Genomic DNA, 23,853 nt, shown 5'->3' with positions numbered 1-23,853 from the left:
TATTTCAGCCGGGCGTGGTGGCGCACGCCTTTAATCCCAGCACTCAGGAGGCAAAGGCAGGCGGATTTCTGAGTTCGAGGCCAGCCTGGTCTACAAAGTGAGTTCCAGGACAGCCAGGGCTATACAGAGAAACCCTGTCTTGAAAAAACCAAAAAAGAAAAAAAAAAAAAAAAGAAAGTATATTTCATCATATCTATTCAAACAGTATGTCCTTAAGTGCAGGCCATAGAACAAGATTATATGTGGATTGGTTGATGAAAATGTTGAGAACAGAGTCTTAAAGGAATCTGACCTTATAATTTTCCCTAGTTCAGTGTAGGGTACTTGAACTTTTGCTAAGTCTAAACAAATAATGAAGATTGACTGTGTTTATTAAGCATGATGTAGGAACTGGTGATGAAACAGTCAACAAAACCAGGCCTTGCTCATCATCTCCCATTAGTTTCTGTCAGGTGGGATAGGAGCCAGAGAGATGGTTCAGGTTAAGCACTGGAAGCTCTTCTTAGAGGACCAGGGTTTGATTCCCAGCAGCTACTTGGTGCCTCACAGTTCCAGAGGATCCAGTGTTCTTTTCTGGTCTCTGCAGGCACTAGGCAATCATGTCACGTAGGCAAAAACACTCATACACATTTTTAAAAAGTTTTTAAAGATGAGCCACTTTTATAATATTAAAGTTATCCTTTCATCTATGCCTATCAAAGATGTAAAAAAGCGATCTATCCATTACCTCCGAGTTCCGCAAAACCGTTGTTGTGCCATTTCTACGTCATCCTTCCTGTGTTTCTGTGATGTCCCGTGTTTCTATATTTGCAAGCTGTTCTGTAAGTAGCACCCACGGCCCTGCAGATTGACAGCTCCTTACCAGGTTCTGTCTTGGAGTTTCACTATTTGTCTTTGGTTTCACTCCATAGCCCAGTGCAGAATTTCTCGACGTTGGCACTACAAAGGTTATTTGCCTTTGCCGTCTTGGAGAGTCTATGACCTTGACTAACATCAACCCCGAGTACTTTGTTCATAGTGGGTATCTGCGATATTTGCTCAATGAATGAAAAAATATAAGTGGCTTAAGTCTAATTTATAAAACAAACATTAAAACACAGAACCAGAACCTTCACATAGCCAAAAATTGGAACGTACTGTTCATCATACAGAATTTAATGACCTTGTTCCTGCTTTACATCACCTTTCCATTGGTTACTAATAATGAGCTTCACACAAAATGAAGACAGGAAGCAACAGGAGAAAGCAGCATTGGATATACTTGGATACATATGTGTGCACACAATGGAACAGACCGGTGTAGTTAGCAGCTATGAGAAGCTGTAGGAGCAAGGCTTGAACCAAACCTTGACTTAAAGTGGGATACAAAAAAAGGAGACTGTGTGCTTTCTGCATGCAGAGGATAGTACTGGAAACATATGAATAGAAATACCTTGGGGGAAAAAAAAGCTAAGGTCAAGGTGAAATGATTGGGTTAAGAATGCTGGTACACTTTGCTTAGGTGATAAGGTGACGCCAGCTCCCCCTTCAGTACACACTCCTTGGAGTCCTCCATACAGGGCTCTCTGCCAAGTCCCCCTCAATTGGCTTGAAATGGGAAACTTCGTGTCCCTCTCCAGTCACCAAAGGGAGAAGGGAGAGTCTGGAAACAGGGTTAATGTGGTGGCCATGGCACGATCCACAGTCCCTCTCTCTCAGCCCAGCTCTGGCCTCATCCATACAGAGGGAGTTGAGATGCTGGGTTGAGGATTTGTGTACCTTCCCGTTGAAGTTCCACCATACTGAATCCATTCCCTCCTCGCTGGAATGGAATGTTCACACCATTTATTGCAGTTAAGACAACAGGAAGATGATGCCTGACATTCTGTCCCATAGGTAAGGAGAGGCACATCTGATGGACTGAGGTATCCAATAATGCAGGCTCCATAAATTTCTGGACCTAAGTGAGGAAAGAGTTCTTAGCAGAGAAATAAACACGCAGTATCTTTTAGTCAGTATCAGCATGGCCCTATGTCTGAAAGGGTGCTTTTATGTTTTCATTTGGCATGAAAAAGAAACGTTGCGCTTTGCTAAATAATAATAATAATAATAAAATTCACATGGGGAAAGCTGATGATGAACGAGTCATTTCATCAAAAGTCCCTCTCACCATCTCTATTGCCAGAGTTTTAGTGACAACTGTCCCAAATCTCTTCTTTGTGTCTTGGACTTTTCCCCACGGTTTTTGTTCTTCCAAGAGTTGCTCCATCCTTTGTAAGTCGGTTAGCTTCTCAATTGTTTGCTCAAAGTGTATTCCTATCAGTTTGACAGAAGTCCCCACAGCTAAGCAGATCTGTTCTTAGAAGGTGAGTGAGAAATGAAAAACAAAAAGCCAGCCTTTAGCAGCTTTGTTTGGAGAGCTTAATAAATATATGCTGATCTCGCCCTCTAACCCTTTATCCTGTTTAGTTAAGGCTAGAGAACCGAAGGAGGAGACCTGTGGAACGTTCGATCCCGATGAAAGTGCTTTAGTGAAAGTCGATAAAAATGTTTCTCAATCACAAAGACCTACCAGCACTCAAACCATCAGTCTTGACTATGACCACAAGGCAGTCGAAAGAGTGGTTAACATTTTTCCACAACAACACCGTGTTCGCCGTTTTCACTGGAAGATCCCAAAGAGTGCCACTGGTTCCATGTTCATTCCAAGATGTCTGTCGGCGTCTTCCAGAGTTTTTAAGAATACGCTATCCCAAATGAAAAAAAGAGCCAAGAAGTCCTCGAAAAAGGAAGGCAAAGAAGACGGGTATCTCACTAAAAAGACATTTAACACTTTAGTTCTTTCCAAGGAGTTTCCCAAACCTTCACCCACTTCTTACTCTAGATTTATCACTTCTAAGTTTAAGCCACTAGGTACCCAGTTTCACCCTGCACCAAAGATTTCAGGCTATATTCAAGATCTCCCTCTTCTCAGAGATGTAAAGAGAACAACACTCAGCCCTGTATCTAGCGTTTCAACTGTAATACCAGAACCACAGTGGTCTGAACGGACACACCCTAAAACAGTCCCAAGTAAAGTGATATTGAACACTGGTTCACTCCCACCAGCCCGTTCTCTGCCAACACCTGTTTTGCCAAGAAAACCTCCAAGACAGGCTATGATAGGTAAGTAAAATTGAAACATGGTCTTCAGGAGTGGTGCCATTAAGAACAGAGGAGAGGGAAAAAATACAAGGAGGTGGAGAGTTTTCAAGGTAGAAAAAAAAAAAAAAGAACATTTAAGTTAACACTTCGTACCTCAGCCCGGGAATAGCAACAGTCACCCTGACCTTATAGAGCTGTGGAGGATAGCCTGGCTACTGTATCTAGATAATATTGATGAAAGTTGATCAGAAAGTTCACAAAAACCTAGAAGGAAATCAGTAAGAAGGCGCCTGGTAGTGCTTTACATAGGACCTAAAGTATTCAAGTGAGGATAAACAGCTATTTAGGGGGTGGCCTACAGGACTCCTAAAGGGGACAGGAAGTGCAGCCCAGTCCACTAATAATAATAATAATACTTATAATGAAATCACCCTCAAAGGTATCTAAAAGTTGTTCTCTTTTCTTTTTTTCAATCTAGAAAATGCTGCTGCTGCCGCCGCTGCTGCTGCTGCTACCACCACCGCTGCAGTGAGTGGAAAAACAGAAGCCCACAAACCACCTGAAAGTAAGTGCTAGGTTTATACCATTCTTGGAGAAATTATAAGATTATTCTCTCTCACTCCAATTGTTTGTTATTTGGTTTGTGTGAGTGTTAGGGCACACATCTCCCCAGTTCCTTAAGCCATTTATTCAGCAGTTTTCTTACACACTGACAATGGGCCAGATGTTGTACTGATGTTGAAAATATAAAATTGATGTGTTCTTAATGTAGACAGGGACAATAGACAGGCACTTTTAAGTGGCAACTCTCCCCTACATGTGAGGCCCTGTTCTAAGAGCCTGGACCTTAGCCATATGACAGAAACAAATGAGAACCATCTTTAGGGAAAGTTGACATCGTTCTACTGCCAAAGATGGTAGCAGACAGGAGACAGGGAGATTGAAAGTTTAAGGCCAGCCTGGGCTACATAGTGAGGTCCATACACTGGCTGAAAAGTGAGATCAATTTTAGATCTCACATTTATGCCTATCTGCAATCTGATGGACATAGCACTCGGTGAATAATTGATTATTACCAAGCCTACGCAAGCAAAGTGACTGAAAAGTAGCAGAAACAGTGTTAGAGTTATCTGACAGATTTTTAATAAAGAGTTCTGACCCTGTCCCAGTATCGAGTAACTAATGATGGACTAACATTCTTACCAAAATCAACAGTCAAATCTACAAAAATGCACATAAAGCAACCTCCGAAGGCATTGGAAGTAACCAGTGCAGGTGTGACTCAGATGGCCCCAGGCCCCAGTCCTAGAGAAGCTTATGGGGCAGCAGGACGGTGAGCAGGGAGCAAGCTGCCATCATTGTGTCTTAACTCCCCCCTCCTGAGTCCTTGCTGCCTCCTTCCTCCCATGGCCAGAGTTCACTACTTGGCACCGTACACGTTTCTAAACGTTGTGATTACATTTTACTGCAATAGATGTGTAGTGAGCCCAGTCTGTTTTAGAAACTGAAAACTGAACCCTTTTCTTGTGGTCCTTTGGGGGGGGGGCTTCATTTATCCTTCCTGAAGCAATTATAGGCCCTGTAAAATGTGTGTCTGGAAGAGCTGAGCACGAGGGTAGATACCTTTAATTGCGGTACTTGGGAGACAGAGACAAGCAGATCTCTGTGGGTTCAAAACCAATCTGGTATACATGGCCTCAAAAATGATCTTTCTACAAGTAATACAGCCAATAAGTAGTTGCAGGCTTAAAATGTATTTCATAGAATTTCAAAAATATTTTCTAATTGCAGTTTGGTATATTCTTGCACAGATCTTGTCTGATGCAAGCTAATATGCACAGGGGACACGATAAAGTTCATTTAAGTGTCTCTGCTTGGCTAACTGCTAGGAGCTTTTTTTATTTTCTTTCCTTCTCTGTATGGAATCTATCCACTGAGGGAAGAATCCACCTGTATGGGGCTTTGGAGTGGTAGATCAGGGGGATCGTAGGAAGGAAGTGGAGATGTTCCTGGGGAAGTGACATCAAAGCTATGCGGTTCACTATGCCCGTTTGTTGTTGTTGTTGTTGTTTTGTTTTGTTTTTGTCAACCATAAAGTTGCTTACTTAATTTATAGAGGAGAATTTTAAAATTATCTTTACATGTGGCTTCCAAAGGCAGAGATATAGTCTGAGTTTCGTAGGTAGAATCTATCAGTGAGCATACAGTTTTATTTTGTGAAGACAGTTTTGTAACCAGCAAGACAGCCAGGATGGCACAGAGACCAATCCAGTCTTGGTGAGTGCAGGATCTAGGGAGTTGATTCCAGACTACCTAGAGTGCCAATCCCTTTGGTAATTCATTCTTGTGAGAGCATCCATGCCACTTAGCCATGGAAGTCATATAATACCCTATGGTTTGATGTTTTGAATATTTATTTATTTATTTACATTTTTTTTTAGCTGTTCAGAGAACCACCAGAACAGTAGACCCAGATGCCCATGTCTTACGGGGGGAAGGCTTTAAGGCTATTGGAGCAACACGCTCTGAAACGGTACTGGCGCTGACCACCCTGGCCATAATAAATTGCCAAATATATGGAAGAAATGCACTTAATCTTAAGGTATGTTAGACCTTCTTAATAGTCATGCCCATTGGTATTATCTGTTGTGTCCGGCCAGCAGATCACAGCCTGGGTTCTAGCCTGGAAAGGCATTTTGGAAACCTGGAAGAGAAGAGGGGCTAGGCGGCGAGAGAAAGAAATGCAGCTAAGACAGGCATTCTGATCAAAGCTAAATTTTACTTGTTCAGACACTCAGTTATAAAGGAAGGGGGAGGGGACCCGATTTCCCGCCAAACAATCTCGGGATCAAGTAACAGGGTGGGCACATGTGTGAAGCCGCATGGTCCAGCAGTAGGCGTGGCAGAAAGAATGAGCAGGAAACTCCACCCCTGAATGAGCAGGAAACTCCACCCCTGAGCCAGCAGGTTCCAGGCTGGGGGTGGGGAGGCTACAATTATCAGTTATTTTTACCTTTTCAGTTTCTCAATCTAGGTTAGTTTTCATTACATTGAAGGAGCTTTTCCTATTACCGCAGACACTTCCCAGGAATACATGCAAAGCATACCTCCAAACTTAACTTATCCAAGTTTGTCTTCAGTTCACCAATAAAGTTTAAAAGGTTGCTGCGATCCAGAGAAGTCATCCTGTTTTTATTTTATTTTTTTCCTCATTTATTCTGGGAAGCAGGATTGAAATTGTTCATGTTTCTAAATTACCAGAAGCTTTGGACCTTGTGTCAAGTCCAGTGTGAGGCTGGTCTGCACTGGACGCTTGGATGGCCCAGCAGACGAATCACAGTAGTACTGGTTGTCATTTATTAAACACCTACTATGTTCCAAGCCTCAGCTCCTCCTACACTGTACAGTCTGCAGTGTAGGCAACTGATAATTCATTTTGCAGATGCAAACATAGATGTTGCAGGAAAACAACTTGCACGAGATCTCACAGTAAGCACGCACAGTTGAATTTGTACTCAGCACTACTTCCCTGGCTTGTTTGCTTGTTTGAGGCACTGTCTCCTGAGCTGGCAGTACAGCTTAGGATGACTTTGGGTCCTCACGCCTCCAACTGCGGAGTGCTGGAGTCGTACATATGTTCCACCATGCGCCGCTTACGTGGTGCTAGGAATGGAATCCAGGGTCCCATGCTTGCTGGGCAATCACTCTACCCAAACACGCTACATCCCCAGGTTTCAGAACTCTTTTAGCTTCAAAAAATCTATACATTTGTTTTGTTTTTGTGTTTAAAAGAAAGAGAAGGGAAGAAGAGAAGAGAGGGAGAGAGAATATTAATGAGTCCTAAGGTGTCACCTCTTAGGCAGAGTGCAGTTTGTACTTTTTTCATGTTAGCAAATGAATCAATTTTATCAGCTCAGCAGTCACATCCCCGCTCAGAGAAAACCCTGGTTGACTGTGCAGTGCCTTCTGCAGCCTGGGCCGGACATTTCATCAGTAAAGCGCCCGGTTTCAGGATGCTCGTCAAGTTCTTCCTACTCTCAGCTGAAGAGCGGGTCTTGAGCAAGCGTGGCGCTATGTATAAAAAGGCAGAAGTGGTAAATGATAGAGTAAGTTAGCAACAAATAGAACAACGGCATATGTGCGTCAGCCCCCAGCCCCCTACCGAGAACTTGGCTTTCCCTTATGTGGCTTTTTCTTTTTCCTCCAGTGGGAAATAGTTTTGAGGACTTCAGGGATGCCAACACGTTAATAGTTTAGGATTGTCATGTGTTCTTCTGGAATTCCAGTGTTTGGGATGGTGGCTTTTAGAATTATGATCATCACTGACAAAGGTCTTAGAGATAATAAACTCAGCAAAGTAAATCACAAGATCAACATACAGAATCATAGGCTGTGTTTCTGTGCACTAGAAAAAGAAACTAGGGAAGGCGTCCCCTAAACAAATTAGCCTTAGAAAAATAAAAACATGGTCATCAGCTCTTAAAATAAAAATAATGCAGGCTGAGAAGATGGCTTGCTGGATAAAGCAATTGCCATCAATTCTAAGAACCTTTGCCTATCACACTTGTCCTGTGGAACACATGCCTTTACTCACATCCTCACACACATATCCATCACACACACATGCAAAGAACAAGACGAATTAAAACTACACAGAGTTGTAATTTTTCTCTTAACAGACCAGAAAGGTTTTAGACAGTACACCCTGTTGGTGAGGCTGTAGTATTATTATTAGAAAATTAAACATTGTACAACCGAGAGAATTTACTGTTAATAATTAATATCTTATTTTTTGTCATTCCTACAGGGATTCTTTCTATCAAACTGTCCAGACTTAACACCTGTGGCTTTTCAATTGATATACCTTAATTTATCATTTAATGACTTAAACCAATTTCCTATAGAAGTAAGTCTACTTTTTTATATTGCTAAATTTTACTATTGTAAATAAATAGTAAACATTTATTTACATATTAAGATATTGTAAATATCTTAAGATATCCTGAAGATATTATGAAACATATACATGTTGAACTGCATCTAAACAAGCCTTACTTATTAGAAGTAAAAAGAGGATAGCACATTTATTTATTTATTTATTTATTTGGAAATTCAGTGACATTAGCCCCAAATGCAGCAGCATTATACTAAGATCTCAAAGATGTCCTCATGGTTGTATAATGTATAAAAATATAATTCATTCTTCTGACTTTTAGTAAACTTTAACACTAACTTACCCATATGCAAATCAGAAGTTAAAAAAAAAAAAAAACCAAGTTAGCCTGGGAGGACTTCGGTAACACAGTTTTGTTTGCACGAAGCAGAATGCTTAGCAGCTGTGGCTGCCCAAATAAGACCCACACATGATTAAGGCAGTCCACATTCTGGTATGGGTGGGGGAGGGACACATAAGTTCCCACTCCTATCTGAGGTGCTATGGGCAGTTGATGACTCCCGGGGGAGGAGCAAAGGCAAGTAAGTGTGTTTTCTGTAAGTGCATGGACCCTGAGGTCTCCCCACTCTAGTGGATGACCTCCTAACCATGACCATATGGGAAGTGCAATTCAGAGTAATATTAAGCTATTTAAAACAAGAGAATATGATGTTGGGGAAATGGATCTGGACTTGGGAGGAGAAGAGGGAGTAAATATGGTTAAAATACCTTTTATGTGTGTCTGAAATTCTCAGAGAAATAATAAAGATATTATATTTCAAAAATGTTAGTGAGCACTTAACATTGCAACAAGTTGTAGTTGCCAGCAGCTAAAACAGGATAACCTATTCTTTTTCAAGTAAATGCAACATGGTTTTGTTTATGCCATCTTGCTCAGTTTCTCAGGAATCGCTGGATAATGGGTCTTTTGAAGTGACTTTCAGAGTATTGGCTTTTTGTGAACTGATCCTTAGCAAATTGGCCTCTCTGTTTCAAATACTCAGCATTAGAAACATTGTTTCCAACAGTCCTGGTAACATGCTTGTTTCACAGGTATTGTTTGGCAGGATGAGAACATGCACACCAGTGCATGGTCTACTCTCTGATCATGAGAGCTATGACAAAGCATGCTAGTGGAGAGAACAGGTCCTATAATGTGTCTTACTTTCACCAGAGACAATCACTTATTACTTGCAATATACGACACTGGGTTTATAAACACAGGAAAGTCATATTAACAGGAATTTCTAAGAAATACAAGGATCTTGGTTCCTCACATTTATCTGTACTCCTGAGCAAACACAGATAAGGAGCGTTTGCCAAAAAACCAAACCAAACCAAACCAAACCTAACCAACTAACCAAACAACAACAAAAATGTGTCTATCACTAAAAACAGAGTACAAAAATCCAAGGGTGTAACTGTGGCATGAGAATGGGACGTTAAAATGCAGACCTGTGCTGTCTAGCTACAGATGAAACACAGTGAGATTTTAAGAAGACATGGAAATCGGAGGGTTATTTGGGAAGAAAGTAAGCAGTGAGAGGGGACAAAAGAGGGGGATGGAGGGCATGGCCATGATCGAAGTACATCATGTGCAGGAATCAAAATATAATGAAGCCTATTGCTTTGTACAATTTATGCCAATGTAAAAAACGTGGGACTCAAAAGAGATGGACAGGAAATAAAAACGCCAGGAAAGACGTATCAGCAAATAGTACCCAGGAAAAAACCAGAGTGGCCACAGTAATACGGACAAACGAGACTTTAAGCAAGGTGTTACTAGAAACAAAGAAAGAGATTTCCAATCTACTAGGGCTAAATATCATGACAAACAACAAACAACAGAGCCCTTAGTACACGGAGCAAAAAATGTGGACAAAGAAAGCAGTTATTATTGGACAGTTTGATGCTCCACGTTCAATAATTCCCTGAACAACCAAGCAGAAGGTGAGCAGAGGAATGAAGACTTAGACCAGTTAGACACCTGTGAAACAGGCCAGCCACAGTAGCACGATACACAGGTCTCAATTTGGCCAGAGTGCACCAGTTAGACACCTATGAAACAGGCCAGCCACAGTAGCACGATACACAGGTCTCAATTTGGCCAGAGTGCACCAGTTAGACACCTACGAAACAGGCCAGCCACAGTAGCACGATACACAGGTCTCAATTTGGCCAGAGTTACTCTTCAAAATAAACCATACATCAGGCCCCAAAACTAGTCATAATAATTTCAAAAGACAGAATGACATTTATGTATCTCCAACACAGGCAGCCTGAGGCAGGAGGATCATTACTTTGAGAGCAGACTAGACTACATAGTGAAAAGGTCTTGTGAAAAATAAAAATAAAACTTTGAAAAATCATAAAAGAGTGTTTTGGCTATTACACAATGAAATTGGCAACAAAAATTTGACATTTCATAGATAGGATCAGAGGTGAGGAAGACACAACATCTGTCCCAACACCGGGAGTTACTGGGACCAGTGGGACTCAGGCACCAGGAACTCCACCAGACCAGTGTCACAAGTTCCTTCCCTCAGCACACCTTGGGAACAAATTCCGAAGCCAATCCCACGACACCCAGAGGAAGCTCCACTCCCAGGCACTCTAACACACCCAGGATCCCAGGATCCCAGGAGCTTGGTCACACCAGGATCTCAGGGTCCCAGAGGTAGCTTGACTCCCAGGAGCTCTGACACACCCAGTACCTCAAGATCACAGGATCCCAGAATCACAGGATCCCAGAGACAGCTGGACTCTGAGGAGTTCTGACACAACCAGGATCACAGGAAGGATGAGCTCCAGTCATATATAGCCAGGGCAGGTAGCACTAGAATAACTAGATGGTGGGAGGCAAGCATAAGAACATAAGCAGCAGAAACCAAGGTTACTTGGCATCATCAGAACCCAATTCTCCACCATAGCAAGTCTTGGATATACCATCACACTGGAAAAGCAAGATTCAGATCTAAAATCACTTTTCATGATGATGATAGAGGACTTTTAAAAGGACATAAATAACTCCATTAAAGAAATACAGGAGAAGAAAGGTAAACAGGTAGAAGCCCTTAAAGAGGAAACACAAAAATTCCTTAAAGAATTATAGAAAAACACAATCAAACAGGTGAAGGAATTGAACAAAACCATCCAGGATCTAAAAATGGACCTAGAAACAATGAAGAAATCACAAAGGGAGACAACCCTGGAGTTAGAAATCCTAGGAAAGAGATCAGGAGTCATAGATGCAAGCATCACCAACAGAATACAAGAGATAGAAGAGAGAATCTCAGGTGCAGAAGATATCATAAAAAACGTTGACACAACAGTCAAAGAAAATGCAAAAAGCAAAAAGGTCCTAACCCAAAACATCCATGAAATCCAGGACACAATGAGAAGACCAAACCTAAGGATAATAGGTATAGATGAGAAGAAAGATTTCCAATTTAAAGGGCCAGTAAATATCTTCAACAAAAATATAGACGAAAACCTTCCTAACCTATAGAAAGAGATGGCCTTGAACATACAAGAAGCCTACAGAACTCCAAATAGACTGGACCAGAAAAGAAATTCCTCCTGTCACATAATAATCAAAGCACCAAATGCACTAAACAAAGAAATAATTTTAAAAGCAGCAAGGGAAAAAGGTCAAGTAACATATAAAGGCAAGCCTATCAAAATTACACCAGACTTCTCACCAGAGATTATGAAAGCTAGAAGATCCTAGGCAGATGTCATACAGACCCTAAGAGAACACAAATGCCAGCCCAGGCTACAATACCCAGCAAAACTCTCAAGCACCATAGACGGAGAAAACAAGATATTCCATGACAAAACCAAATTTACACAATATCTTTCTACAAATCCAGCCCTACAAAGGATAATAGAAGGAAAACACCAACACAAGGAGTGAAACTACACCCTAGAGAAACCAAGAAAGTCATCTTTCAACAAACCCACAAAACATAATTCCACCTCTAACAACAAAAATAACAGGAAGTAAAAATCACTTTTCCTTAATATCTCTTAATGTGAATTTTAATATTACCAATATATTCTAATCAATTGAAACTCAAAAATATGAGGAATTAGAAATTTGTTGGCTGTCATCCAGTGGTCTCTCTAATTTGTTAATTAGAGAAATAGGTCCAATATTTTACAATCCATATACACTTTCTTCTTGTTTGTACATGACAGTGTCTTGCTGTGTACCACATAATGGTCTTGAAATCATGCTTCTCCTATCTCAGCCTCTCTTTTAGTAGGATTATTTATTTGATGTTTTTACACTATACTATGGTTTTCAGAACAGCTTACATATTTCAAAATTATTTATACATCCAAAAGAAACGTAGACAATTAATTTGGGAGGTGGCTTGTAAGAGAACAACAAAGATTGAGACTGAATGTTTTGTTTGATATTTATAATTATTGTATCAATTTTGACGAACAGGGTCTTAGAAGTTACCCTTTTTCTGAAATGAAAGCTTTTCAAAATCATCACAGCCAATGAACCAGAATCTTACCCTCACCTAATGTCTGTGCCACTCTCCAAGCAGAACCATTGCTCATTGAATGGTTGATGAATGACTCCATGGATAGACCATCTTAATACACACACCATTTCTTAAATGAATGTAACCTGTTCTCTGTGGGCTGAGAATGATGACAATCACTCAAGTCAAATAGCTTTGACCATAGCAGGAAACCTGTATCCAAATAATTGTGCCTACAACTCATTCCTTGGCGCAGCTGAACTGTCAACTCTTCGCTTAGCTACTATGGAGGTAAAATCCTTTGGTGATGTGAGGGCCATTGAAGTACAGCCTTATTACAATGAACTCCAATGTCTAAAAATTGTTCTTATGTTGGGTTTATACCACAGTTGGAGCCAAGATTTTAAAGCTCTACTAAAAACAAAACAAGCAAGCAAACAAAAAGACTTTATCTATTTATGTTCATTTAATAACATGTCCACCATTTTTGTGATTGGTATAAGATATATATTGTGTGGAATATAATAAAAAATTAGTTCAGTTAACAAAAAAGAATAAAAAAATAAATAAATAAAAATGATATTTCACTGATATGTTGAAATTAAGCAACTGTCTTATTTATTGAAAAAATATTTTTCATACAATATATTTTGATCATGATTTACCCTCTCCCAATTCCTTCCAAACCCTAACTCCCTACCCACCTAACTTTGAGTTCTTATTTTTCTCTCTTTAAAAAACAAAGCAAGCATGTGCATGCTTGTCTACAAAATACGTTGAGTTTGGTTTGTGCTGTCCAAGTACTCCTACCCATGGAGCCAACCCTAAGTGTGGTTAGTATGCACAGTGAGAATCCCTGAGAGGAAACATCGTTTTTTCTTTGTCAGCATGGATCAGTTGCAGAGAGCTTCTTGGTTCAGGGTGGGACCCTGTGTTCATTTCCCCATCTCAGTGCTAGGAGTCTGTCTGGCTCAAACCTGCACAGGCCTTTTGCATTCAGCAAGTTTCTGCGAGTTCATCTCTTCGTCAGTCCTGCTGTGTCTGGAAGATGCTGTGTCCTATAGTCATCCGGCCTCTCTGGTTCTTACCCTCTTTCCACTTCCTCTTCTGCATAGACCCCTGAGCTTTGAGGAGTAAGTGTGGATGAAGACATCCCATTTAGGACTGAGTGCTCCGAAGTCCCTCACTCTCTGTACACTGTCTGGTTGTAGGTCTCTGTGTTAGCTCTCATCTACGGCAAGGAGAGGTCTCTCTGTGGATGACCGAGTGAGGCACTGGTCTGTGGGTAGAGCAGAGTGTCATCACGGAGTCGCTTTATTGCTATGCTACTTTAGCAGAGTAGTAGTGCTTGGTTTTCTCTAAGCTCATAAGCTATTTAGGCTCAGCTTCTTGGTCAGTTTAGCAGTGTCAGGTGTAGGTTCAATTTTATGAAGAGTATGTGGTCTTATGTTACAGTTCTTGATCTATTTTGAGTTACATTTTATGCAGAGTGATAGACCTATTTGCATTCTTCTATAGACTGCCATCCAGTTTAACCATCTCTATTTGTTAAAGATGCTGTGTTATCATTGTTTCTTTGTCAAAACCAGGTGTCCATGGGTGTGTGGACTCATGCCCAGGTGTTCAACTCAGTTCCCCTGGTCAGTGTGTCTGTGCTTGTTCTTTTCATTATGTAGCTCATTAGTGCAACTTGACATTGGGTGGTATTACTTGTAACAGTTATTTTATTATTCAGAATTGTTTTAGGTTTTTTTGTTTTCACATGAAGTTGAAGATTGGGTTTCAATTTTTATGAAGAACTGTGTTGGAATTTGAAGGAGGATTGAGCTGAATCTGTAGATTGTTTTTGGTAGGATGGTCATTTTCATGATATTAATCCTACCAGTCCATGAACATGGAAGATATTTCCATCTTCTGATATCCTCTTTAATTTATTCCTTTGATGTCTTGAAGTTTTTATCATTCAAGACTTTTACTTGCCGAAGTAGAGCTATCCTAAGATGTGTTTTGTTTTGCTTTTTGAGGCTATTTTGAAAGGTACTATATCCATGGTTTCTTTCTCAGTTTTTCATGTGTATATGCAAAAGCAACTGATTTTTTTTGTTTGTTTTAATTTTGTATCTTGCTGCTTTACTGGAAGTGTTTCATATCTTACAGAAGTTTCCTGGTAGACGTCTTTGAGTCTTTTATTATAAAACCATATCATCTGCAAATAAAGAGATTTGACTTCTTCCTTCCTTCCTTATTTTTATTCCCTTGATCTTCTTCAATTGTTTATTGCTCAGGCTAAGACTCCAAGTACTATATTAAATATACACATAAAGAGCAGAAATCTTTATTGTATTATTTCTGATTTTAGTCTAAATGCATTGAGTCTGTCTTAATTTAGGTTAATGTGTCTTCTGGCATAATATTTTGGCTGTTCGAATTTGTGGTTTTGCTCTGAGGTCTAGCCATCTTGAGTTATGTTTGAGGTGTTTCTTGGTGTTGATATCTGATCTCGTCATTTGGGTAGGTATTCTGTTCCTTGGTTGCTGCTCCCATCTCTGGATCCTAGGCAAGTGTGGTGGCTGTGGGTCCCCTGGTAAAGCGTGCTTCCTGAAGTCAGTGTGTGGAAGAAAAGAATGGAGACGAACTAAGAAGTAAGGCCAAGAGGCTAGGGGTTTGCACCAAGAGGCAGTGTGGTGGTTTGAATATGCTTAGGCCAGGGAGTTGCACTGTTTGGAGGTGCAGCCTTGCTGGAGTAAGTATTTCACTGTAGGGGTGGGCTTTGAGACCCTCCTCCTAGCCACATGGCAGCCAGTCTTCTCCTCTCTGCCTTTGGAACAAGATGTAGAACTCTCAGCCCCTACAGCAGTGCCTGCCTGGATGCTGCCATGCTTCATGCCATGATGATAATGAACTGAATCTCAGAACCAGTAAGCCAGCCCCAGTCAAATGTTGTCCCTTATAAGAGTTGTCTTGGTCATCTTATCTCTTCACAGCAATAAAACCTTAAGACAAGCAGAGCTCCTAGAGAATGAAGATCAGCTGGGAGGAGGGGCTTCTGCCAGCAGGCTACTTACAGGACTTAAAGGAAGACAGACGAGATCTTAATGGAGGACAGGAAGGAAAGAGAAAATTGTCTTCCCAGTTCTCTGTCCACTTTGGCCACTGGGATCTCTGGTAGAAAGAATTTCTGGAGATTGGAAGTTGACAGAAAGGCATTGAGATGGGTAAGATAATGAGAGGGTTGGCAGGAAAGAGTTAAGTTGGGTCCCTGCCATGGGTTCCCAGGGAATCAAAGCAACTAATTCTTAATCAATGAGCCAAAGTAGAATCAAAAGAAAATTAGAGAATTTTGAAGGCAAATGACAGTGGAAACAGTGTATTGACATTTATTTTGGTGCATCTGAAACAGTGCTCAGGGGGAAATGTGCAGCTATAGCTGCCTGTGTTAGAAAGACATATCTCAAGGTGGAAGACTCACAGAGCCCTGCCCGCTGCAGTGCATGAGCGAGTATGTGGTGGAGAGATGGGAGAGAAAGAGAAGCAGAAGGGTTTGAGCACTGTAAAGAGAGGCAAACTGGAGACATGAGACTGGGAAGGAATAGCCTAATGTGAGAAGCCTGCACTGCTACCTGTCACTATGGTAATGTCCTTGCCCACACTGCTGCCATGGTCCTGCCCCTTGCCAGTTGCCACAAAGCAGAACAGGTGAGCTGACCAACTCATCTACTACCCAGACCCAGATCTGGAACTTTGTGCCCACCCCAATACCTACCCCATCTGTAAACTGCTGAATCACATGAAGGGGCCAGTCATGAAGAACCAAAGCTGCAGGATCTCCATGACACAGGACAATAACAGGATATCCAAGAGGAGAGTCCTGGTGAGGATTCAGTATTGATGGTGTAGCAGAAGCCAGAGGCCTTGAACCAGACCAATGACTCATTGCAATGAACATTTGCAGTAGAGCTGTTTGGGCAAAAGTGTATACTGTGTGACACATCTCTGCTTCCACCATGAGTTTGGCTTTTTGTTTTTGTTTAGTTTTGTGGAGGAGGTTTTTAAGGTCAGAGGTTGGGACAGGGACTTGAGTGGGCTTGGGGTGCCTTTTGTGAAATTCGCAATGAATCAATGAAAAGTTTAAAAGAAAAAGAAGTACCACATATCAACAAACTAACCTTCTAACTTAAGGCATTGGAAACAAGTAAACTAAACCCAAGAGAGAATAATAAGGAAATAATAGAAATTGGTATAGGAATTAGAGAACAGGAACTCAACAGAGATAAAGGCAAAACTGTAAGCATTACTACTTTGAAAAGATTTGACAAGATTAACAAAATTGACAAGGACTACATAGAAAGACCAAACAAACAAACAAAAACCTACGTACACACAGAAGGTTTAAACTCCCAAAGTCAAGAATGAAAGGTCCCTGCTCACCCTATAAAGTTAACAAGAAAGAATTTAGATTTTAAAATAACTATCCCAAATCATTTTATAGCTTGGATGAAATGAACATATTTCTACAAACATGTAAAAGCAGACTGCAAATGGAAAACATGAATGGTATGTAAGAGATTCAACAATAGTTTTAAAACTTCCCGTAAAGAGATGCTTCAGTCTAGATGATTTCATGGGTGAATTCTACCAACTATCCATGAATTAAAAGTCTTTCACAAACTCAACAAATAGAAGAGAACATTTCCCATTTTGAACCATTAAACCAATAATGTTCTAATAGCAGAAGTCAGCCGTGACAAGAAAGGTAACTACAGAGCTTATCTCATGACTGCATATGTAGAACTCTTCAGAGCACACAAAGGCAGTTTCCTCCACAACCAAGTGAAGTATCACCAGGTGAGGCTTATCTCAGGAATGCTTAGACAGCTCAACATAGAAAGGTCGATGTAAGATTAAGATACAGACGAGGAAAAACACAACTATCTCAATAGATACAACAGATCATCCCTGGGAAATCTTAGCTCCTTTCATGACTCCCTCCAAAAGAATCCACTCAACATCTAGGAATAGAAGGAACTTCCAACACAACTCTCACAGCTAGTATACTTGATGATGGAAGACTGGAAGTTTGCCTCCTCAAATCAGGAACAAGACAAGGATGGATATTCTGGCCACTTCTGTTCAACCTTGCACCAGACCATCTAACCAAGGCAACTGGTAAAGCAGTAATAGCTACCAAGATTCAACATTTTTTTTAAAAAAAGATTGAATACAGTTATGGATTCATTTAGTCCCATAAAGATATGGAAATGTTTCATCTCAACAAAAGGCTGCATAGTTTTATTCAGATGTTGAAATCATGCAAAACTGTGTTTGAAGAAAAGGAGGAATGAAAGGCATCTCCAGTTGCAGGTGATATAGATATAATAAGAAATCCAGTAATATATGGCTATAATGCATGAGTATTTCCAGAAATGTTGTAGTATATAGAATTAATACCAAAAAAGTCAACTGAATTTTAGTATACTGTCAATATACAATCTTGATAAGAAAATTGGTGAAGCAATTTCTTTTAAAAAATCATAAGAAAAATAATGAAATGTTTAGGAGTAGGTTCAGCCAAAGTACCACACCTACACTGTGAAATTTCAATAGAAAAGTGTATGAGACAAATATCTCACTGTTTTAATGTTCTTCTGATGGTACTTCCACATTAACCATCAGACCAATTCAGTTTTAAGTTTTCATACGAGAACTGATGGACATGAAATTATTATGAGATTGCAGTGAAGTAATCGGAGCGTGACACCTGACAGGCCACTGATGAACTACGGTGAATTCTGCTCTGGAGATGGTCTTATATGGAAATATGAGTTCATCAAAATCTAGGATTTTTCAAAGACTGAAACATTCCATCCTTTCAGGGAAGTCCTTAAAACAGAAAAACAAACAAAAAAAAACCCCTCAAAATAGTTTCAGGAAGTCCCTGAAACTGACCAGATCCACCCACCACCACCCTGTCTCCAAGAATAAACAGTAAAACCTGCTGAGAGTCATCATCAGGGGAACAAAGCTGAAAAGGAAACTGGGAGCTAGCCCAGCTGTCTGGAAGAAGCAGAGGCTGGTTGAGCTGCCTGAAGAGGTTTAGACCTACTGAGTCACTTGGACGGCATACCCTCCAATCTGTTGAGCTACGTGTAGCCTGTGCAGCCTTGCTTCAGATTCCTAGCTTTGTGAGCTGTCACCCATGCTGCATTTGGCTTCAGTGACTCAGCTGTCTTTGAGTCCTTTCTGCTCCTTACCCATATTCCTGTAAATAACCCCAAGAAAGCTCACTGGACTTTGGTGGTATCCAGACTTTGGTCTGCTGTGGGAGTGTGTGTGTGTTGTTGTCTCCCCAGGTAAAGTTTTGTCTCACAGCAGTGTGTATGTGTGTTTCTGTCTGTGTCTGTGTTTATATGTGCGGGGTATCTATGAAGGTCAAGAGAGGACATTGTATCCCATGAAGTTGCAGGCAGTTGTGAGCCACCCAAGTTAAGTGCAAGGATCAGAACTCCAGTCCTCTTCAAGCATTAAGTTCTCTTAACCTCTGACCCATCTCTCCAGTCCTGCAATGACAGTTCTTGAGTCTAAGACACACGAGAACGGTTGTTTTACTATCATAACATGTCATATTAATCCCATATTGATTTGAAGGCTTTGTTCTATTAGCTCATTTTATTCTAATGACTTTGTAAGTTAAAGCATCACACAGCTACTGGAAGGAAGCTTTTCAGACTCTCTACAGCACAGAAGGGTCACTCTGAAGTCAAGGAGCCTCACTTAGGGTTTTGCACGTCCATTATTAATCACCTTTCTTACTGGCCTCTCCACCACACATTCACATACTCTGGAAAGAAAAACCAGGCCCTATCAGCCAATCTTCCTACCAAGACCACATGGAGTCTCATGTCCAATGCATCATTCAGCTCTCATCGGAGAAATGTCTTTTTACAAAATATGTGGCAATTAGCCCAGAGACTCTCAACTAAGAGGTTGAAGTGCTCGCCTCTGAGGCTCAGAGATCTGCGAAGAAGAGGGTGGTGAAAAGATTCTAAGAAGTAACGGTGGTGAATGACTTCATAGAAAGAGTGTTTCCCACAAAGTCCTACCCTTAATTGAGGTGATTGGTATTTGATAATTGCTAAGGGAGGGAAAGGCAGTTCTCATTGATGGTGTGACACCCAGTGTTAACCCTGCCTTGGTCTTTCTCTAAAAGCATTTATTGAGATAATATGAGTCCAGATGTTTTTTTTTTTTTTCTATACTGGTTTTACTGTATTGGTTTAAAGCATTTACAGAAGACACACATGATAGATTGTATGATTTTCATTTCAGTTAACATTTGCCTTTTCTGTCCCCCAGATACTTTATCTTCAAAACCTACAAGTACTGAAATTGAGAAATAACCCTATCAAAGAAATTCCTTCTGAAATCCATCTATTGACATACCTTAGGATTTTCTCCATTGCCTTTAATTATATTACAGAGCTTCCTGATGGGTAAGGTTGATCATCTGAGGGAGGCACAGAACTAAATTATTTGTATTTATTTTTCTTTAGTCATAAATTATTTAGTAAAGTCTCAATTTCCCTTTTGAAAGTGGCTAGGAGAATTTTGATGACTTAAACATTCTCATTTTGCTATGATTAGCAGATTCATTTCTTAATATGGTATCCAAAACTGTCCTCCCAGCTACACAGAACACAGTATGGCTCTAATGAATACCCAATATAATGACCAGCAATTCAGGTAAGAACCCGGTGCCTACCCATTGATGGTGCTTCTGAGAACAGAAAGCACTACACTCGGAATTTGGAGCTGGAGTCTTTTGGTTTAGATACAAGGATAAGGGCCTGAGGGTCTGTAAAAAGACATTTGACTGTTGTGGCCCTCAGTGTTCTAATCTATAACCTAAGGAGATTAGCCTATCTGATGACTAAGAGCCTTCTAAGTCTAGTAAGAACGCTGACATTTGCATATAAGATGGACTTCTCAAGTATGAGCCGGTACTTAACTCCCAAGGAAAAACTTACACTAAAACTTTAACCAATATGCTTGTTCCAGTTAAGAGTATAACAAATTGAATGTAGTAGGTTAAGGGTGTCTGTGTGTATGTGTGTCTGTGAAAATGTGAAAGCTAGTATACATATCACATAGCTGTATACATGCATGTGAACATACAGCACCTAAATAGGAATTCATAACATCATCTGTAATCATAATTACAGATTTTAAGTAGTCATAACTGTCACTGAAAATGTAATAATCCCTACAGGGACTAAAACTTGACTGTGTTTGTGCTATGTTTCTATTAAACATCATTGGGTGTGTATGTGCACCAAAGGCAGATTTGCAGCATGGAATGGAAAACCTGACAGGAAAACCATGATCATTTCAAAGACAGTTTAGAACAGCATCTGACATAACTGGAGATGTGTGGACAGTGAGAGCTCATCTAGAGAGTGGTGACATCACAGAAGACGAGGATGAACATAATGGAAGAACTGTCAGAGCAAGCAAGAGACTTGCTGCAGCGTGTCACAATGATGGAAGCATCTACTGAGACGAAGTGAATGCACTGAGCCAAGCAATCTAGAGCCTGCCTGAGCCAGTTCTGCCCACCCCAGACACATTCTGTACTCCTATTGTTACTGTCTGCAGCAGTCCCCCAGATGCACGGTAGATATTACACTTTCAGTCTTGTGCTTCAGCAGATGTCTGTACACACACCTACTGGGCACTGCTGGGCTCACTCTCACAGTCTGCTAGGAAGATAGACAAGTGGATGTAATTAACAACATAAACTTGCAGAGATGTGCACGGCAAATCTTGTAGACAGGAAAGGGTGACTTGGAACCCATTCTGCAGGATCAGAGTGACTCCCTGGAACAGCAGATACCTAACTAAATGCAGCGTTTAAGTTGGCTGCATCTCAGGAGTCAAGCAAAGCATAGTTGTCCTATGGGTGTTTCTTGAACAGATATATATGAGCCATAGATAATGTAGGTTAGGAAATACAAACTGTTTGCTAAATTTCGCAGCATACAGGGCAGAGCCAAATGACTCAGAAATGAGCCTGGGATGGTAAATGGGTCTTTGTGATATAAGGGAAGGAATGTATACTTTATACAAGGGCTGGCCACTGGGGGTGGGGGCTTTCTACAGGACAGTGGTGGAGCCCAACTTCTCTATTAGGTCACTCTCATGCCAGAATGAGTATGTGGGAACAAACCCGAATCTAAGGTCACTAGAGCTGGGGACTGTCAGAGTAGTTGAGGCTCTGTCCTTTGAGACATGATCTTGTTAAATAACCCAGGCTAGCCCAGAAGTGGTGATGCTCCCACCTCAGCCTCCCAAGTGCTGGGCTAACAAGCATGCACCACTGTGACTGACCTGCATTGTGTTTTCTACTGTAAAGCTGGGCTAAGATGTATTAAACTCACAGGAAAGTTCTATGCTGAAGAGAGGAATTCTGACTCATTGGTATATGTTAACTGAAATGAAGAAGGTTGTATATTTTTTATTTAATGCTGTACAGAAAAGCTTTCTGTATTTTAAATTTACTTTGTCCAGCTATGGTTTGACATTACACAAATGCCTTAATGACAGTAGATTGAGTTAAAAATGCTTTTACAAATTGAGATGCGATATGCTTGTCTCCAAATATCTTGTCATAAGTTTAATTAGAAATATACATTAAGCACATCTCATACTCTAAACTTTTTATAATCTCAATATCACAGAATACATAGAACATACTATACACATGTGGAAAACCTAGTCATATGTAGTATTTTCCCCACCATTAACAGCTATTATGTGACATGCACACACTGACTTAGAAATACTAGCCTTTGACTCCCAAGTGCCCCTGGAATTTAGTGTAGCACAACAAATAAAATCACAGTCTATCATAGAAATCTTGGTTGGAAGTGTCAGATTCCTACATCTTTTGGATAAATGTGCACTCTTTTTAAAACAGATATCTCAGGAGACACAGCAACACACTGCACACTGATAGCTAAGAGGAAATCACAAGAGACCAGGGTGAAGGGAACACTTGGGCTATGCAAAGGCAGCCAGGCACAGCAACCAAATGAGCTGATCCTTTCATAGAGGGATGATGGAGACAGAGAAATACAACAGAGAAGTCCAGTCAGATGAAACCCAAGTGGTCAGAGCCAAAGGCACAAAGGGACTTTATGGCCTGCCTGGGCTACATTTCAAGAAATGAAATGGATTGTCGTTTTCTGTTATGACTTGTCTGAATTTTTTGCTTAAGCTTTTTAAATGCTGGTGCTATTCTCCCTCAGCTATGTGACCTGAGTGAGTAAGTTTTCTAAAAAATACGATGGGGTTCTTGCACTGTATTTTTCCCATCCCTAGCTGGATCTTTCTGGTTGCAGAAGATCCATATGCCACAGCTGAGAAGGCACAGTGGTCCCCAAGTGTCATAGATGCTGGAAGACTGGCAAGCCACCCAGAGCCTTGGCAGCAGTTTCTATTGGGAAGGTTAGAGAAAGTACACTTGATTTCAAGAACACTACAAAAATCAAGGGAAAACATCTTGTAAATTCTTCCAGTTATTTCTAAAACATTTTCATTTCCCTTGACCTGTATTTCTACAACAAAATAAAACGTCAGCGTGTTGGAAGTCCTTTTGTTTTCTCTTTTATTAAAAATAGATTTTTTTCACATACTATATCCTAATTATAGTTTCCCCTCACTCTCTATTCCTCCCACTTACTCCTCACCACACATCACCTCTAATCTGAATCTACCCCCCTCTCTGTCTCTCATTAGAAAACAGGCTTCTAAGGTATATAATAAAATAGAATATAGTAAGATAAAATAAAAACTAACACATGGGAACTGGATAAGACAGAAAAAGAAAAGGAAAAGAGCACAAGAGAAGGTACAAGAATCAGAGACCCATTTGTTTGCACACCGAAGACTTCCATAAAACCACTACACTGGAAGCCATAATATACATGCAAAAGATCTGGTACAGACCCACGCAGGCTCTGTGCACACTGTCTCTGTCTCTGTGACTTTTGCGCATGTTGATTTGAGGGCCTTGTCTCATAGGTGTCTTTCATCCCTTCTGGCTATTCCATTCTTCCCCCACCCCTCACCTCTGCTACTGGGTTCTCTGATCTCTGAGGGGAGGGATGTGATAGAGACATCCTATTTAGGCTGACTGAGCGGAGGTCTCTCACTCTGTTCATATTGTCCAGCTGAGGGTCTCTGTATTTGATCCCGTCGGCTACAGGAGGGAGCTTCTCTGATGGTGCCTGAGCCAGGCAC

At 40.7% G+C, this 23,853-nt stretch overlaps 1 protein-coding gene across 3 annotated transcripts in view; it reads left to right on the top strand.

Moving 5' to 3' along the window:
* Lrrc63 (leucine rich repeat containing 63) overlaps positions 1–23,853 on the top strand; it is a 44,297-nt gene that overhangs the window by 2,068 nt on the left and 18,376 nt on the right. For all 3 annotated transcript variants that reach the window (XM_021181984.1, XM_021181985.1, XM_021181986.2), the window contains exons 3-7: positions 2,449–3,144; positions 3,602–3,688; positions 5,565–5,725; positions 7,931–8,029; positions 19,909–20,045. In XM_021181984.1, coding sequence (XP_021037643.1) covers positions 2,449–3,144; positions 3,602–3,688; positions 5,565–5,725; positions 7,931–8,029; positions 19,909–20,045 — 1,180 coding nt within the window. The remainder of the gene's footprint in view (positions 1–2,448; positions 3,145–3,601; positions 3,689–5,564; positions 5,726–7,930; positions 8,030–19,908; positions 20,046–23,853) is intronic.

Source organism: Mus caroli, chromosome 14 (genome assembly GCF_900094665.2).
Source record: "Mus caroli chromosome 14, CAROLI_EIJ_v1.1, whole genome shotgun sequence".
Lineage (NCBI taxonomy): Eukaryota > Metazoa > Chordata > Mammalia > Rodentia > Muridae > Mus > Mus caroli.
The sequence above is the reverse complement of the archived record's forward strand: the minus strand, read 5'-3'. Positions and strand labels throughout refer to the sequence as shown.